Genomic DNA, 17,481 nt, shown 5'->3' with positions numbered 1-17,481 from the left:
CAGTTCTACTTCTTCTTTGGTAAGATGGAGAGGGGCGGGCTGGGGCTGCTTCTACCACTGTCCCCAACTTGTGTGGGTGGCGGGCTGTGCTCAGCCAGTGCCGGGGAGGCCGGGCGTGGGGGACAGGAGGGGCCTGCCTGCAGACTGTTACTGGAGTTGTCATCAGGACACTATGTTCAGAGAAGAGGGTTTCTGGAAGGAAGGATTCAAGCCCCTGCCTGCCCCTGGGTTCTGGGATGCTGGAAATGAGGATTCTGTGCTTGTCCTGGTTTCCCTCAGGCTTGGGGGGCTGGGACAGTGAGAGAGAGGCTGAGGGAAGAGCCGACCCTCAGGAGGAGCCCAGTCAGAACCCAGACTGTTCTGGAACAGTCCCTGTTCTAGAAGCCGCTGCACTGGGTCCTGCCTCACTTTGCCTGTGACCTCCGATGAGTCACTTTCCATCATGAAGAGGGTGTTACATCATGGCACCCTCACCCCTCCGAGGGGCCCCTGGGGAGACCCCTTGTGGTCTCCTCCCCACTCCTCACCCCTGGCTAGTCCCTCCCAGGAAAGGACAGCCAGGTTCCTGGCCAGCGCCTCCCACTCAGGAGCCCAGAGTGCCTTGACCTTAGTAAAACAATTGGTTTTAAAACAATGGTCTTAAAAACAATTGGTTCTGATTTCCTGAGTTTGGTAGCTTTTAACTTGTTCCGTGGAAATTTCCGGGCATTCCAGCATATCAACTAGTCTGGCCCTGGCGTCTTCCGTTGGTAGCCTGGGCCCATCTGATAAAATGAATTCCCGCCCTTGACACCCCCCCTGCTCTCCCCTAACAAGGTCCATTGTGACCCCAACATTTATACCAGCATCCTCTCCAGGCCCACTGCCCACAGAATTACAGAAGCTTCTAGATCCCCCTGTATCTTTGGAGTTTTTCAACACAGGGGGCCTCTAACCCAGTTCTGTAGCTTCCCCTCCTACCCCGGAAAAAGTCTTCCATTTGGGCAATTTCGGCTCCAGCAGGTTTTTGTTACTCCTCCATCATGGTTTTAGCCGAGACAGGCAACTTAGCATCCCCACTGGCCTGCAAGGTCATTCCCAGAGGGATGAGGGGGGCCGGGGCAGGCGGACGCTGGGTCGGGGGGCCCTGGGGGTGGGGGGCGCTGGCCGGGAACCTGGCTGTCCTTTCCTGGGAGGGACTAGTCAGGGGTGAGGAGGGGGAGGGGACCACTGGGGGTCTCCCCGGGGTCCCCTCGGAAGGGTGAGGGTGGCATCCCCTGCAACCTCTCCTCCCCCTCCCATCCTGCCCTGGGTGTTGGCCTGGCTTTTTCTCAGAAGGACCAGAGGGAGCGAGGACCATGGCTGGGCCCAGGCCCTGGCCTCCTTCCTTCCGGGCTTGGGTCCCCTCTGGCCTGGCCTGAGAGGCGCTGTGTGGGGTCCTGCGCTCTGGCTCTTGGCTCTCCCGGCCCCACCCCTGGCGTCCACCAACTTGGCCTCTTCACAGACACGCTCGCACAGGCGTCCGCTGCGCTCTGCAGGAGCTCAGGGCTGGAGCTCAGGTGTGAGCCGAGTTCTTCACTCCAGGCTGACTCCACTCATTCCAGGGAGGCCCCTTCCCAAGTCTATTCACTTATTGTCACTGTTTCTCTTCCCTTTCCGCCAAAATTCTCCCCTCCCTGAAAGCCAAAGTTCTCTTGCATCTGTGTGTCTTTATCATAAATACTGTTGTGAAATGCCTGTTGCTTTTTGGGGGTTCTTTGGAGCTCCCTAGCCTCAGTCTGGGCAGGCGCTGAGTGCGCTGACCTGGGGCAAAAGGCTGGGATCTTCATAAGGCTGCCCCTCCCCAGGTGGGCCCTGGGCCCAAGGGACTCCCTCTTCCCCTTGGGGTAGACTGTCTTTCTCTTTGTCTTGCCCTACCCTCAGGTGGGGACCAGGTCTCTTTCCCTCCCTTCTCCTTGAATTTACCTTAGTTTTCCTGCCGCCTCTCAGCCCAGCTGCTCCAGAGGTCCCCGTCCCACATCAGAGTCTATGGAGCGTCAGGAAACGGCAAAGGACGCTGTGTGTCGGTGCCTGGAACTCCTAAACCCCGGGGGTGCTGGGCTCTCTGGCCCTGCAGCTGACCACCCGCGTGTTCCCCTCTGTTTCTTTTCCAGATGAGGACGGCCTTCCAGGGCGCCCTACGACTCACTCGAAGGCAATGGCAGGTAACTGGTTACTGGGCTTGCAAATCCACAGACATTACCCACCCCCACTGCCTGCTCAACCACCTAGGCTGATGGTATTGAAGACCCGTCCCTGTCAGAAAAGGGGTGCGTGCACCCTGGAGATGGGTGAGCAAATGAAGCTTTAGGACAGGAGGAACCGCGCTGCGGGTCCCAGGTCTGCCCCCCAACGGGCTGCCCCCCACCAGCTGCCCTCTCTGGGTCTCCCTTGCCTTGTTGATCTAAGGGCAGCAGAGGGAGGATTGGCCCACTCTGGGGGCCCAGCACCAGGGCACATCAGAATAAGTGCGCAGGCCCTTCACCACCCCGGCCTCTTCCCCAAGCCCTGCAGGCTCAGCTCCCGGTCAGGCAGGGGCACAGGCTCGGCGGGCTGGTTGCCAGTGAGAGTCCAGTGGTCACACCCTGAGCTGCTGGCTGCAGCCCGCAGGCCTGGGCAAGTTTCGATTCCCGGGTTGGGCGCCTCCCACTGCACCTGGGAGCCTCCAGGCCAGGTCTCGTCCCAGGCTCTGGGCGGGCCGTGCAGTGTCCACTCTGAAGCGGGGCTGCCTGGGCTCAGGCAACAGGGACATGCTCATTTTAATGTGGCCAAATACAAGGAACTACAGAGACCCAGAGCAGGGACTCTTGCTCTTCAGGGTGGGAAGAGGATTGGGAGGGGCTGTAGGAAGCCAGAGGCGCCAGAGGAGGCCAGAGTGCAGGGAGCTGACCACATCTCCTGGCTGCTCCCCAGCGCTCCTGCTCCTGATTGGCGGCCTTGTTGCTTGTTGCAGGGCAGGCTCAGAGCAGACAGCTTCCTGCTCTGGGTGGAGGACACGCCCTCCCGCTGGGCCTGCAGGCAAGGCAAGTGCTGCTGGGCTGGCCAGTGCGCCTGCCTGCATGAGAGCACCCTGCCCAGGCCTTCCTGCTCCAGGTCACTTGTGGTTCCCTTGGCTGGTTTCCGCTGGCTGCTAAGTGGTCAGCATCAGGGCACAGGAAATGGCTTCCACTCAGTGCCCAGGGGCCAAGCACAGCAGGGAGCTTGGGGAGGGACTCACAAGCCAGACCACTGGCCCTTTGTTAAAGCGCTTGGGCTCTGGACTGTGGGCACAGAGGGGCTGCTCCCCAGGAGGCCCCAGGGGAGAGCCTGTGCTGTGCTGTTTCTAGTTCCCGGGGGCTGCCGGCGTCCTGGCTGTTCCCTGGCTGGTGGTGACATCACTGCCCTCTGTCTTCCTTGTCTCCCGGGTGTCTTTGGGCCTCCAATCCCTTTCCCCCTTGGGAATAGGACAGCGGTCCTGTGGGGGGACTCGGGCCCCCCATGTCAGCATTGTCATCCCCACTTAATGCTAACTGCCTCTGGAAAGACGCTATTAGCCAATGAGGTCGCATTCATTGAAGCAGGCTGAGGACTGAGCGTGTCTTTGGGAGACACAAGGTCACCCACGACAGAGCGGCCTTGAGGAAGAGGAGTCACCCCCGTGTCAGGTCAGCCGAGAGCGAGTAAGGGGAAGACTGAGCGGGGTGCTCCGAAGGGCTTCGCAGGGTTGTGGGGTCTTGGTGAGCCCCTTTCATGAGGACAAGGACAGGGAGGGCGGTCGTGGTCTGCAGGGAGAAGAGGCGGTGACGGGGCCTGTGCACGTGTCCTGAGTTCTTACTCACATCCTGTTCTTCCAACAAGTCCCCTCACCTGTGAGGGGCACACTGACGTCGCCTTGCACACTGAGGGGGACCAGGGCAGGTGGATTGGTGCTCGGGGTCCCACAGCTCTGGGGTGTGGGTGCCCAACCACCCTGCTACTGCCCCTGCCTGAACTAGCGCCAGGAGCTTGGCCCCGAGGAGCAGAGAGCCGGGCGGTGGGCGGAAGGGGACGGGGTGTGGGGGGAGGCGCCTTCACTCTGGAGGCGGGTGGTGGGTCAGGTGGGAGGCAGAGTGGTCTCCAAGGACAGGGAGACGGTGGTGGGCAGAAGCCAGGGGGAGCGGGCAGGAGCCACGGTGTGAGCAGGGAGCAGCGGGGCCGAGCCGCGTGGGCAGAGCAGGCGCCTGTCAGTGCAGAAGCAGGAGGGCCAGGGAGTGAGGGGCAGGGGCAGGGGAGGATAAGCCTGGGGTGGGCTCCCCGGAAGGTCTCCCCAGGTTGCCTTCATTTCCTTAGAGAAATGGGAAGTGAGGGCAGGTGGGAGGAGGCTGAAGGGCAGAGGAAGGTGTGAGGTCCGGGTGCCCTTGGAGAGGGTGTGGTGAGAACAGAGATGGGAGGGGATGGAGGAGCCCCAGGGCGCAGCAGGAGGGGCAGGGCTGGGAGGGCACTTGTGCTCAGTGGGTGTGGAAGCTGATGGTGAGTAGGGTGGGGAGCACGTGGATGAGGGAGGGCTGTGTGGCGGGTTATAATGTGACCTCCTGGAAAGACACAACCAGACTAAAACTCAGAACCTCTTTCTGAGTCTGCAGGTGCAGGTAAACTAAAAATTGAGTTGAGGTCTCCCTGGAATAGGCTGGGCCCTTAATGCAATCTGACCAGTGTCCAAGGGAAGAAGAGACACAGACAAGTGGGGAGCACATAGGGGAGCCATGTGCTCCTGGGGAGTGATGCCACCAAAGGCCAAGGACTGCGGGCAGATGCCAGGGCCTGGAAGAGGCAGGAGGATCCTCCCCTCCAGCCTTCAGGGAGCACATGGCCCTGCCGACACCTAGATTCCAACTTCTAATCCCCAATCTGTGGGGAACAGACTCCTACCCGTGGTGGTGGTGACAGCAGCCCTGGGAACTAACATGGAGACGGAGGACCCAGCGGACGGGGTACGTGAGGCTGAGTTAGAGGCAGAATCTGTAACAGGAGGCAGCAGCGGGGGCTCTAGAGGCCTGGATGTCATCATAAGGGGAGCAGGTCTTGTTAACAACAAGATCTAGGGCAGCTCTGTCCATAGAACTTTCTGGATGATGAGCCTGTTCTCTGTGCTGTCCAATGTGGGAGCCACATGTGACTACTGAGCACTGGAGCTGGGTCCAGTCTGACTGAGAACTGAGATTAATTTTATTTCATTTTAATTAGTGTATTTCCATAGTCACATGTGGCTTGTGGCTCTCCGGGGCTGAGGGCATGAGTTCGAGAGTTTCAGAAGTGAGGAAGTGACAACAGAAAGACCAGATGGTTGACAATGTCATTTCTGCAGAGCTGAAATGAATAAGATGGGTCAGAAGGGGTGATGGGGGACAGGAATGGTGAGTCATGAACATGAATTAAAGAGATGCTGGGGAGTGAGCAGGGGGCCTGAGGCTGACATTGAACCTTTGCCCACCCTGACTACACCAAGGCCCTTTTCCTGGGGAGCCTGCTGAGCTCTCTCCCAAGGATCCTGAAATCCCAGGGGGCCTGCTGTCCACTACCCAAGCATGTTGTCCCTCCCTTTCAAATGACCCTCTCCCCTCGTAAGTAAATCTGCACTGCCCAGGCATCTGTGCCCAGTGCTGCCCGTGTGCCAGTCACAGACAGGACGCTGAGAAAAGACACGGTGATGTCAGGGGGCAGGTGGGGATGCCTCGTGCAGAAGGAGGTTGAGCTTGGAGCTTGGGGGCTTTCACTACAGCCTGTGTCCTGGGATATGGATTGGAAGAACACAAATGTTTAGGATACACTGACTTGCAGAGGAAAACAGCATGCTTTTCTTGCTTTCTCCCTTTGTTTTTGGTGTTTTGAGGGAATAAAACCCAATGTTTTGGTCAAAGGGCAGCATGGAACCTGTTCAAGGTGGGTGCCCTTCCCCATCTAGAGCATCACAGAGCTCTGGTATACTCCATCCACTCTGCATTTCCAGTAGACTTCTCTGGAAAGGGTGGAATAGGTCAGGCAAGCCCCTCTTGCAGCCACATTGGACCTCTTCTGAGATTCCATTCAGAGACCCTCCTGTAGGAGGACCTGGGATAAAGGGTTGGTGTGCTCACAGACTGTCTTTTCTCTCTAGCTATGATGATTGGTGCAGCGGTTGGAGGAGGTGAGTCTACTGGGAAGGAACTCAAACAGCATCTGCCCCTGGGCCTGGGCTACCGGGGGAAGTGACCATGGGCCACCAGCCGGAAGAGGTTGTTGAATCTGGGTGCAGTGGGCAAGGGATAAAGGTAGAAGATTCCAGAAGACAAGCCTTGGCACATAGGATCCAAAGCACAGCCGAGGGCAGTCAGGTGCAGGTGCAAAGCCTGCCCTCCTGGACAGGACATTGAGCTCTCTCAGGCCAGGAGCCAACCATGGGAGGGAGGTCAGGATTTCCTCTGGAGGTTGGAGAGAATGAGCTGCCCGTTCTCAGAACTGCTTTGCAAACCCTGGAAACTCATCCACTGAGCTCGGAGGTTCCCAGCTGGAGTGTAGACGAGGGTCCCCAATTCAGCACCCAGAATTCCAGGAGAGAACTCACTGCTGTCACCTGGCCACATGCCAAGTGCTCACAGCCCACGTGGCCGCCACGCTGGACCGTGCAGGGACGGAACCTTCCATGGCGCCCCCATGGAGCAAGACTGCCTGCTCCGGAGAGGGAGGGCGCCCTGGGGACCCCACCTGCTGCAGCAGGGCCTGGGGGCAGAGGGCGGCCCCACCCACCACCTGCACAGGGAGGCGCTCTGGGGTTCTCTGCTGTCCCGCTATGTTTGGGGCAGGACCCTTCTGTGCTTACAGGGGGTTTGGGAGGCCTCTGCTTCCTCAGCTGCATGTATTTGTCACCAGGGGCCCTGAGGCCCAGGGAGGAGAGGGGAGCTCTCCGGTGTCCCAGGAAAATAGGGGCAGGGAAGGGGCATTGGGGTCTAGCTTCTCGTGGTGCCCACCTAGTGGAGGTTCCCAGGTCCACAGCCGTCCTGTGCCCGGGCTCCGTCCTCACAGAGCCTGGAAGAACCCCACCCCGACCCCATCGGTGTCAGGCACATGAGGGGCTGTCTGTTCCACTGGGTCAACCTACAGGTTCTTTTCTCCACAGTTGCGGCGGTGGCGGCTGCACCCGTGGTGCTGGGCGCCGTGGGCTTCACGGGGACAGGAATCGCCGCCGGCTCTGTGGCGGCCAAGATGATGTCAGCCGCGGCCATCGCCAACGGGGGCGGTGTGGCGGCCGGCAGCCTGGTGGCCATTGGGCAGTCCGCAGGTCAGTGTCCTGGCAGCAGAAGGAGAGGGAGGCCCACCTGTGCCCCCCGGCCCTGTCTTCGGCGTCCCCGACCCCCCCCCCCCCCGGCCCGGCGGGGAGGTGTGGGTGTCTGGGCCCAGGTGAGCCAGGAGGTCGCCTTCTGGACAAAACCCAGAACTTCTGGGCAGGTCCCACCCTCTGGGGGCTCAGCCTCTCCAGGGAAGGCGAGGCAGCGGCCGTCTCCCGCAGGTGCGCCTGTCCCAGGGGGCTCCCCGCAGAGTGGATGCCGCTCTTTGGGGAGCTCCTGCAGCAGCCTGTCCCTTCAGCAGATACAGGGGTGCAGGGAGCAGAGCAGGGAGTCACCTGGGGGCATTTGTGGGTTCTTGGGCTTCCCAAGGCCCCGGTGTCTTGACTCCTCTCCTTGGCCAGTCACCCAGGGCCCCTGTCGCCTGTGCTCACACCTTCTCTTCCCTTCCAGGCATGGCTGGATTGTCTACAATATCCAACGTCATCCTGGGGACTGTTGGGTCCGCTGTTGGGGCGCTGTTGTTTATTTAGGAAGAATGAACACTCCTGTCTAAGCAGCAAGGCGCACGAAGCAGCGGCGGGCTCCAACATGGAGGTGTTCCCCAGGGTTCCAGGCGCAGGTCTAACGTACAGCCATGGCGACTCAAATTATTCAAAGAAGCACAAAAAATAAAGACGAGCGGCCGAGCCCCTCCACGAGCGTGGTGCTGTGTCGGCGCGTGGGCTGGGGGTGGGGGGTGCTCTGCGGGCGGTGCCAGGCAGGGCCTCGCCGGGAAGGAGCGTGGGAGCTGTGACAGCAGCCGGCTCTGTTCGCAGCCTCCCACTCCCGTCTGGCCTGGGAAGGCCCCGTCCTCCGCGCCCAGGATTCGGGGTCTGCGTCCGGACCTGGAAGTCACAGCGCTGCGTCTGCTGCCGGGGGGCCCTTCCCCCTGGGATCAGGCTGCCTCTATCCAGGGCCTCTGCCCTCCTTGGCCCAGAGCAGGACATCAGCCCCCCAACCCCCACCCGGGACTGGACAGGCCCTGCGGGAGGGACAGGCCACCTTCCGGTCACGGAGCTCCCAGAGGTGACCAATGCGGGCCCCTCACTTCCAGAGGCCCCAGTGTGCCCTTCCCTGGGCCAGCTGCCAGGTGTCCTGCCCATGTGCCACCTGCCTGGAAAGGCGTGTCAGCCACCCCAGCTCCGGGACGCCTGTTCCCCCTTCAGACCAGGCTGGGACCACGGCCAATGGGTTGCAGGCCCTCGGGCCAGGTCCCCACTCTGGCCTGTGTGTGCTTCGTGTCTGTGCTTCCTTCCTGTCCCTCCCCCAACAGCCTCTCTCCCTGGGACCCTGCCTCAGTATCCCCCGACTCCCAGCTGCCCTCAGGGCTCCCCCCAGGGCCAGTGGCCCCCGTGGACCTGACGGGTCCTCTCTGCTGGGTGGGCATTGTTGGGGCCTAGGAAGCTCACAGGTGACAGTGTTAGGATCTTGCTCAATGAGAGTAGGGAGCACATGCTCACCCTTCCGGTCCCTCATTCCCCACCCTGTGCCCCACAGCTCCTCCCCCCAAGAGTGCAGCTGGTTTCCTCCCCTGGCATCTGGCTGGGCTGCTGGATGAGAGTCGTGCAGTGGGCACCGTGTCACCCACCTGTTCCTGGGGGACCCGGACAGGCTCCAGGTGAGCTCACATCTGGGGAGCCAGCCCAGGGCTGCCTGTGGATGTGACAGGGCGCCCGCTGGGCCCAAACCTCCTCCTGAACTCCTGGCCTGTGGAACCGCGAGCTACCTCAGTGCATTTTAAGTCCCTTGTTTTGAAGGTGTCACCCCCTTCCCCCCAAGAGATACGGTCACACCCTGAGTGCAGCACTTTCACAGGGTCGGCTGCACCGCCTGCAGGACAAGAAGGAAGAGATCAGTCTAGTTGCTGCTGCTTTAACCCCAGCTGAACAGGAAGCAGGTGCCCCTGGCCCCGTCCCTATAAGGAGTGCGCACGAGTCTCGACTCAGTGGGGCTGGCCCTGAAGGAAATGGGCCCAGGGAAACGTGTGCTTGTGACCAAGTGAGCGTGTGGAACCCCTGCCTGGGACAGAGCAGTCACTTCTGAATGTTGACGCCCAGAGGTGACATGGCAGGACCCCCAGGCCCCAGACGCTGTTGTAAATAATCAGGGTCCTTGGAACAGGCTTCTTTGCCCCTCGACACATGGACAACAGCAGGTTAGCACGTTAACTCGACCCCGGCCCACTTTCTTTGCAAAACTCCTGGAACTATTTCTCCTTGCAAACTGCATAATCCTCTCAAGAAGCTCGGCTCTCAGGCTGCTTTCCCACAGCTCTCTGGAGGCTGTTTCTGTCTTGATTCTTGAATAAACACACTGTGTTGGCTTTACTTTATTTAAGCCAACACTCTGGAAGACATCCTGGAGGAGGTGTCTTTTACTTAAGTATTATGCATTTCCGAGTCCTGGAAACTTGATTATCAGTGACTCAGAAGCAAGGGTTGTCTTGGCCTACTGAACTGAAATGAGCAAAAGCAGTGAGCTCCAGGCAAGGTTGACTCAGCAGCTACACGTGGTTGGCATGGGGTTCTTTCACCTGCTGCCTCTGGACATCTTGGTCACTCCACAGAATGTTGATGCTCAGAGATGGCATTGTGCAAACCTCAGGCCTGAGGATCCATTGTTAATAGGGAAACAATCTCTTCCACACCTGGAGTTTTTTTTCTGATGAAATTGGAAAGAACAGTTTCGGTTTCCCAAGGAAATGAAACTTATCCCACTGGCTGCCTGCAGCGCTGGGGGGCGGTGCTCACTCTGCTGCAGCTACTTTAGCCTGGCTCAGCAGACAAAAGGATCAGACCACAGGCAAGACTGAGTGGTCACTTCCACACTTTCGGATTCTGCTATTCCTGGTCAGATAGGGGCAGGAGGGTGGGCATGGGCTGCTTTTTCCTGTGGCCCCAGCTGGGGAGGGGTGGGAAGCTCAGCCAGTGCAAGCCCCCAGGGGGCATCTGGTCCAGGCTTTCTCCTCAGGCTCTGCCCCAGAGCAGAGGTCTCCCTGTCCCTCTTGACCCTGTGTCCAGGGGCTCCGGGACTAGGAGTCTGTCCTTGCTGCAGGTTCCTGCAGGTGCCCTCAGGCCTGGGGGCGGGTGGGGTGAGAGAACAGAGGGTAAGATAAGCTTTCGAGGAAGAATCAGAGTCCAGAGGGCGTCTCCTGTCTGTGAGATGCTGTGTGATCGCATCTTCCTGATGTGTGTGTGTGTATGCGCGTGTATGAGGGTGTGTGAGGGTGTGTTAGTGTGTGTGTGAGTGCGTGTGTGCAGATGGAATGAGGGGGAACCAGAGCATCCTCCTCATGATTTGCACCCTCAGGATGAGTTGGTTTGAATTCCCTGAATCCTGTGCTTCCTGAGTGGCTCTTGGTGGCGGAGGGCGTCCAGCGCGTCCCCACAGCGGGCGCTGGTGCTTTCCAAGGAAGGATGCAGCCCCCGCGTGGACTAACATGCGGCCCCCCAGAGCCACCAGCCCTCCCCTAACACGGGTCCCTCTGTCACCCCAAAGCCCACACGCGCTCCTCTCCAGGCCGCTGCCCACGGGACTCACACAGCCTGTCTGTCCCTCTGAACCCCCTTTTCCAAGGCGGTGTTGGGGCTGGCCCTGACGTCCCTCTCCTGCCCACAGGTGGGCTCCGGTGAGTGCCGGTCACCTGCTGCGTCATGGCCTTCCTCCAGGCGGGCGTCCTGGCCTCCTCCCTGGCCTCCAAAGTGATGTCGGCAGCGAGTCTGGCTAAAGTGGCTGGGGCAGCCTCTGGCAGCGTCCTGGTCGGCCTTTCCTCCGTGGGTGAGTGATCCCCGGAGGGGCCTGCTGGGGTGAGGAGGTGGCAGGAGGTGGGGGGAGCCCAGGGTCTGGTATGGGAGCCCCAGGGAGGCCGAGGGTGGCCTCTCCTACAGCCTCCCTGCTCCATCCTGTCCTCCCCGGGGTCTGCCTGGCCAGAAGGAGGCAGGACTGGGGGTGCCCGGGAGGTGGCCCCCTTCCCTGTGGACCTGGTCCCCTCCGAGGGGGTCTGAGCCGGGGCCGGCGCTCTGGCTCTCGCGCCCAGCTTCACCGGCAGCTCTGAGCTGGGTGCTGCCTGCCCGCCCAGAAGCGCTCAGCCCGCGGGTCCCGCCGGAGCCCAGAGCCGCAGCTGCTGTGGCCTGACTCCTGGGTTCAGGCCCCTTGTCGTCATGAGCTCCTGGGAAGCCCCTCCGGGTTCCTGCCCTACTGTGGGGGTCTGCCTCCCACGGGCCGCTCACCCCACAGTCAGCTCCTTTCCTGTTCCCCGGGGATCCCGCTCACCCATGTCTCTCCCGGGGGGCAGGGAGCTGTGTGGGTGCTCTGGGGGGGTGCGCGGGGCGCCCTCAGCGGAGCCGAGCCTGGTCTCCGAGTCGTGTCCGGGCTGGGGAGCTGCTCGGTGCTGGGAGGGCATCGCCCTCTCCCTTCTTCTCTGGGCCGTGGGCCTGGGGCTCCTCCAGCCCCCCTAGCACCAACATCTGGTGCCTGTGGGCAGGGACCCACCCCTGCCCCCCGAGCTCAGCCTCACCCTCCCTCCTCTAGGGAGCGCCCTGCCATCCCAGGCCGCCCTGACTCAGGCCTTGTCCACCCTCGGACCCTTGCTGGGCTCCCTGAAAGCCTCCTCTGTGCTGGGATCCTCTGCCTGTGCCCTGACAGTGTCCCCTCTGGCAGGTAATGGTCCTGGGTCACTCACCCCTGGACTTAGCTCAGCCAGGGAAGGGCGCTGGGGAGGTCAGCGCTGTGCCAAGCCCAGTCCTTCGAGTCTGCCAAGATAGGATTCCTCAGCTTGCACAGCTATTGACATGAGGGACCCATCTCCTGGGCTCCTGGACACCCCCCACCCCCCATACCCCCAGGAGTGAGCTGGGGGCACTGAGACCCCCTGCTGGGACAGGAGGTAGAACACACAGCCCAAGGCTCCGCCTGGAAGAGGCTTTAGGGCCAAGCCTGTCCTGAAGAGTCCAGAAGGGCCAGGCCCCTGACAGGATGGTGGGGTCCCGCAGTCAGGCCGCCAGATGACACCCCCCTTCCGGGCCTTCTGCCTGCTCACCCAGGTAGGCCTTGAGCCGGCCAGCCCAGCCACCCCCACGCCCCGTCCACAAAGCTGAGCAGCAAACCTCTTCTACCTGCATTCTGAGCCCTGGCTCCAGCAGGCCGGGGACCCTCTGTGCTCTGGGTGGTTGATGCTCACACCGCATCCTTCCTTCCCCCGCCACCACCCCGGGGAGTGGCTGAGCGCCTCCTTCTGTGCGTGGTGGGGAATCCTGACCCACGGGCCCATCTACAGGTGGTTTTAAGATGACCAGATTGTCCCTCCCACCATCCTGCCCCAGCTCTCCCCTCCCCCAGTGTGTGGGTCTCAGGCTCATAAGCACCTTAGCGTGCTCCAGGGCTGTGTGTGGCTTCAGTCAGAGGGATAAGGACGAGTCTGATTGGGAAACTCTGGGAAGGCTTCCTGGAGGAGGGGCTAGGGATCCTGCCCTCCTGTGTTCACTCCCAAATCATAGTAGATGAGGGACTCGGAGTGGAGGGGAAGCCAGTGTGATCCATTCACAGAAGCTTCCTTTGTTTTCCAGTCAAGGCTCTTGCAGCTGCGCTTGGAGGAGGTGAGTATCTGAGGGATGGGGCTCTGAGCCCCGTTTGGGGGAGCCACGGGCCTTGTCCATGCCCATCTTTGCTCCAGGCCTCATGGAGGTGGTCAGGGGGGAAGGAGATGATGGAGACCAGCAGGTGGCCAGGAGTGGTCCCAAGGGCAGGGAGGCGAAGCCCGGAGTGCCATGGAATGTGCCGTGGAGACGGTCCTGCAGGGCCCAACTGCTCTGGCATAGCCTGTGTGACCTAGGCTGTGCCCTTGAGCTCCTCTGAGTCCTGCTTCCTCCCCTGAAACACCAACCCTATTGCCCGATCAGGGTCATGGTGAGGCTCCACGGCCAAACTGGGCACCGAGCGTGAAGGTGGTGGGCGTCAGAGAGACGCCATAGCCCGGAGACCTGGGTCCAGGGCCTCCCGAAGGTCTGTCGTGACGCCACGGACCCCGGGTTGGCTCCAGCTCCGAACCTGGTCCTCCCTGACACTAGGCCCCTGGGAAGACTTGCTGGTGGTAAAGGTTCTGTCTGTGAAGCTCGAAGCTTGCACACATGCAGGTTCCAGCAGACACGAGGCCACGAGGGCTGGCGACTTTCCCTAGGATGGTCGATCTGCAGACGGTAGCCCGCCCAGGGCCCAGGGATCCCCAGTCACCCCTCTGCTTCCCCCCTCCCCGTGGCCATGCCTGTGGCCTGAAGTCCAGTGTGCCCCTTTCCAGTCCTCCTGGGTCCTCGGGCTGGACTCCATGTGTGTATGTGTGGTGGAGATGATTTTGGGGAAGTGGTGCTTCCCCTGAGCCTCCCATGGACACAGCTCCTGTCTCCCCAGCTGTGTCTGTGACGGCTGCACCTGCGGTCCTGACCGCCCTGGGCTTCACCAGCTCCGGAATCGCTGCGTCCTCCCTGGCGGCCAAGATGATGTCATTGGTGGCCATCGCCAACGGGGGTGGAGTGCCGGCCGGCAGCCTGGTGGCCATTCTGCAGTCTGCAGGTCAGTGTCCTTGGGGGCTGGCTGTGGAGGGAGAGAGGGACTAATCTCAGTGTCCAGGCCCCACTGGAGGCCCTGACCGCAGTCTCACTCCTGTCTCACCTTCTGCCTCCCTCTCTGGGTTTTTCTATTTTTCTTTTTTTAAAAATTATGTTTTGTGGGCCTCCCCTGGTGGCACAGCGGTTGAGGCTGCAGCGCCGGTTCGTTCCCCGGCCACCGGCAAGGATCCCCCCCCCCCCACCCCACACACACACACACACAAAAATTGTGTTTTGTGTGTTTTAAAAAAAAATTTTTTTTTTAAAGATTTATTCATTTATACAAGAACTGGCGTACAGGCCAGATGCACAGGAGGGTGCGGGGATTCACCGGAGGCAGAGTGGGGAGCAGAACATGCAGACTGACGAAAAACAATGCTGAGGGGAGCAGCAGGCGAGACAGGAGAGGTCTGCAGCGCCATTGGGATTCTCGCAGGCCAGCTGGGGATGGAACTCGTGCTGCAGAGGCTGCGACAGCTTCACAGTGTGGCGCTCAACCGCCTGCGCCACCAGGGAGGCTCTCTCTGGGTTTTTCTGAGGGACATCAGAGCAGGTGGCGGAGCTCTGGCCTGGGTGTGTGCAGGTTCCGGCCTACCCGGCCCAGAGCAGAGAGGCTGGGGGCCTCTCCCCCCACCTGGAGTTCTGTCTTCCCCCGCTGGAAGCTCCAGGTGTTGCTTTCACTGGGAGACTGGTGGGTGTTTGGGCCTCAGAAGGAGGTGCTGGGTGGAGCTTCCACCTCAGGCCCTCCTGAGGGCCCTGGAGTCTGTGACCCTACGTGAGCTGCACTGACCACCTGACGCTGTTCTCCCTGTGCTTGTCCTCAGGCGCAGCTGGACTCTCCCTGTCCTCCAAACTGCTGCTGGGCTCCACTGGCTCTGCCCTTGTTGGTGGCGCTGTGATGGCCTTGTAACAGCTCCCTGGCGCCCCCTGCAGACAAGATGCTGGAGGAGACCTGAGGCCAGCCCTGCACTTATGGTCCCCAGCCCGCACAGCAAGGCCCCCCAGCTCACACAGCAAGGCTCCACAGTCCACACAGCAAGGCCCCCCAGTCTACACAGCAAGGCCCCAGCCCACAAGTCAAGGCCACAGCCACACAGCAGGGCCCTTCCTGCTCACCATGTGTCCTCTCTGGCCCCAGGAAGACCAGCAATAAAAATGGCTCTGCTACCCTCCTGGACCTTTCCTTTCTTGCTCACAGTTCAGCTGACTTTTCTTTACCAACCATGTGTCACGCGCATCAGTGAGTTGGGGGGTGAGGAACACCTGGAGCCCAACAGGAAGCCAGGAAGCTGCCCCTCCCCAGCTTCTGGCTGTCCGGTTAACCTGGCAGATCGCCTCCCTCTGGGCCTGCGTTTGATCAGGGACCCAGCCAGGTTGGGTGGCTCCGATCCTGCTGAGGGACTGGCTGCGGGCTTAGGCACCACTTGCCTCAAGGACACACATGCTCCTTAACCTGGCCCCACGCTCACCCCACGCCAGCGCCCAGCGTGGTCCCTCAGTGGCCTGGCTCAGGCTAAGAAAGCCTAGGCCTGAGCCATCACTGCCCCACCGCAAGGTGAAGTTCACTGCCCGCCCTGGCTGTTTGTCCACAAGGCCAGCAGGGAAAGTTCCTTCGACCCTGCAGTGTCTCGGACGCCGTGGGAGTGTGTGTTTAACACTCCTTTCTGGCGCCGTAAGCTGCCGCCCAGGCATTTTGTGTGTTTCATGTTCCAGTCCTGGGGTGGGGCCCGGGGTCCTTCTATGGCAGCGTGGGATTAGGCCCCGCCAGGGAGGGGTGTTGTTGTTACTGGGGTCTCCTCACCTCTGGCCCCTCTTGGGTAGAGAGCAAGGAAGCAGGTCTGTGTCCTCCCCTCGCAGGACACACTCGGCAGCAGCAGAGCCGCCTCCAGGCCGCGTGTTCTCTGTGGCGTGACCTTGGCAGTGACCTCTACTCTCCCAGAATGAAACTGGCAGATCATGTCACCCAGTTAACACAAGATACTGCCCAAACTGCACTACAAAACGGAGGTACAGGAAGTTACTTGAACATAGAATAGTGTGTATTTTGCTAAGGATGTGCCCCCGATGGTTATACCAGATTCTACCAGGAAAACCTGTGCCCGTTTGCTTTTCTCTTTGAGACAATAGTCGTTGAAAATCATCAACACTGTCACGCATTGGGTCCTTCTGGAGCAAACGCTTGTGGAGACAAAGATCTGTCTCTACCGAATGAGAGTCACAAACGCTGACTGGAGATCATGAGTGACTTGCTACTGGCGACATGATTTTGTGAAGTGGCAAATTCTGGAACAAAATACAACATGAGGGGTTTCTCCCCAGCCACCTAAGTAGTTGTGGGTCACCCATGGGTGGCCTGTAGCAGCTCAGCTCCCTCCGGACCGTCTGCCCATGAGGCAGCATGAGGTCCCCGCCCAGTGCTCAGCCCACAGCCCCATCCCTGCCTGCCCCATGGCCAGCTTCTCCCCGGGGCTGCTGCCCCACGGGCTGGGAGTCAAGGCTCTGAGACCCTCCTTGGCTAATTAATTTGCTCAAGCGGCTCACAGAGACTCCGTTTATTCTCCAGATTATCAATTTATCACAAAGGATGATGGAGGATACAAATCTGCCCCCAGCTGAAGGGGTGAAGACACACAGCGGATGAGGTTCCAGACAAAGGCGCGTCTCTCTCGGTGTTTGGGGCCCTGAAGGTGGCGCGTGGAAGCATTTGGGTCGTTGTCCCAGAAACCCTCCACATTTCATTTTGGGATTCTAGGAGGCTCCACTGCATGGGAATGATGGATGAATTCATTAACTGGTGGTGACTGACTTAACCTCGGAGCCCTGTTCTCTCCCAAGTAACCAGGGGACCCGCCTGAAAGTTCCCACCCTCTGCCATGTTTGGGGTATTTCTCCAAGGCAGGCCTCTCACTTCATCTCAGCCGTGGGTGGTTGTTGTGCAAGCACCCACCAGGCAGGTTCAGCGGATGAAGGAGAGTCCTGGAGCCCTTGGTGGATTTTCCAGGTTTTAATGCTCTCAAGGAACCAGGTACACAGGCACACCAGCCAGGGAGGTTGGCATGGAAGGAGACAGGCACAGAGGGGGGAGGGGTGGTGCTGTGGGGCACTGCAAGGCAGGTGGCAACTAAGCCTCCTAGCCCCCCATGAATCTTCACTCTTTCCCTGGGCTCTCTCTTGCATTCTATCATAGTCTCCCTTCTTCTGTAGTCATGCTGCTTGTCCTCTGGTGCCAGAATCTGAGTGCTGCCGCCCTTATATCCCAGGTATCTAGGCTCAGGTGTGCATACCCACGCCTGCCCACACCCACACACCAGGTGTCTATAATCAGGCACACTTGCCCTGAGCCCACACTCCCAAGCGCCTTCTGCATCAACAGGATCAAGGCCGCAGGTGATACCGTGGAGGCTCGTGGCGTTCAATTCACTTACCCTACCGTTATGTATGAGAAGTCACCATTTCACCTTTGTGGCTCTGAAGTGACTTCAGGAATGGAGCAGAAGAGACCAAATATAGTAAATGGGGCTCCTGTTGCTCTTACAGATTAGTAA

At 60.2% G+C, this 17,481-nt stretch overlaps 2 protein-coding genes across 2 annotated transcripts; both read left to right on the top strand.

Moving 5' to 3' along the window:
- Positions 1–8,262, top strand: LOC311175070 (interferon alpha-inducible protein 27-like protein 2A). The gene is made up of 5 exons (XM_084239965.1): positions 1–19; positions 2,133–2,183; positions 6,131–6,160; positions 7,130–7,291; positions 7,749–8,262. The coding sequence occupies exons 2-5, from the start codon at positions 2,177–2,179 to the stop codon at positions 7,826–7,828; spliced, it is 279 nt and encodes a 92-aa protein (XP_084096091.1). The 5' UTR covers positions 1–19; positions 2,133–2,176; the 3' UTR covers positions 7,829–8,262.
- A 1,859-nt stretch (positions 8,263–10,121) lies between these two features.
- On the top strand, positions 10,122–15,109 carry LOC311174960 (uncharacterized protein). Its single transcript, XM_084239794.1, has 6 exons — positions 10,122–10,186; positions 10,956–11,114; positions 11,868–11,996; positions 12,902–12,931; positions 13,740–13,901; positions 14,761–15,109. Exons 2-6 carry the CDS (start codon positions 10,991–10,993, stop codon positions 14,844–14,846), a joined length of 531 nt encoding a protein of 176 aa, XP_084095920.1. The 5' UTR covers positions 10,122–10,186; positions 10,956–10,990; the 3' UTR covers positions 14,847–15,109.
- The last annotated feature ends 2,372 nt before the right edge of the window (positions 15,110–17,481 follow it).

This window comes from Talpa europaea (genome assembly GCF_964194135.1).
Source record: "Talpa europaea genome assembly, chromosome: 8".
Taxonomy (NCBI): Eukaryota; Metazoa; Chordata; class Mammalia; order Eulipotyphla; family Talpidae; genus Talpa; species Talpa europaea.
The sequence above is the reverse complement of the archived record's forward strand: the minus strand, read 5'-3'. Positions and strand labels throughout refer to the sequence as shown.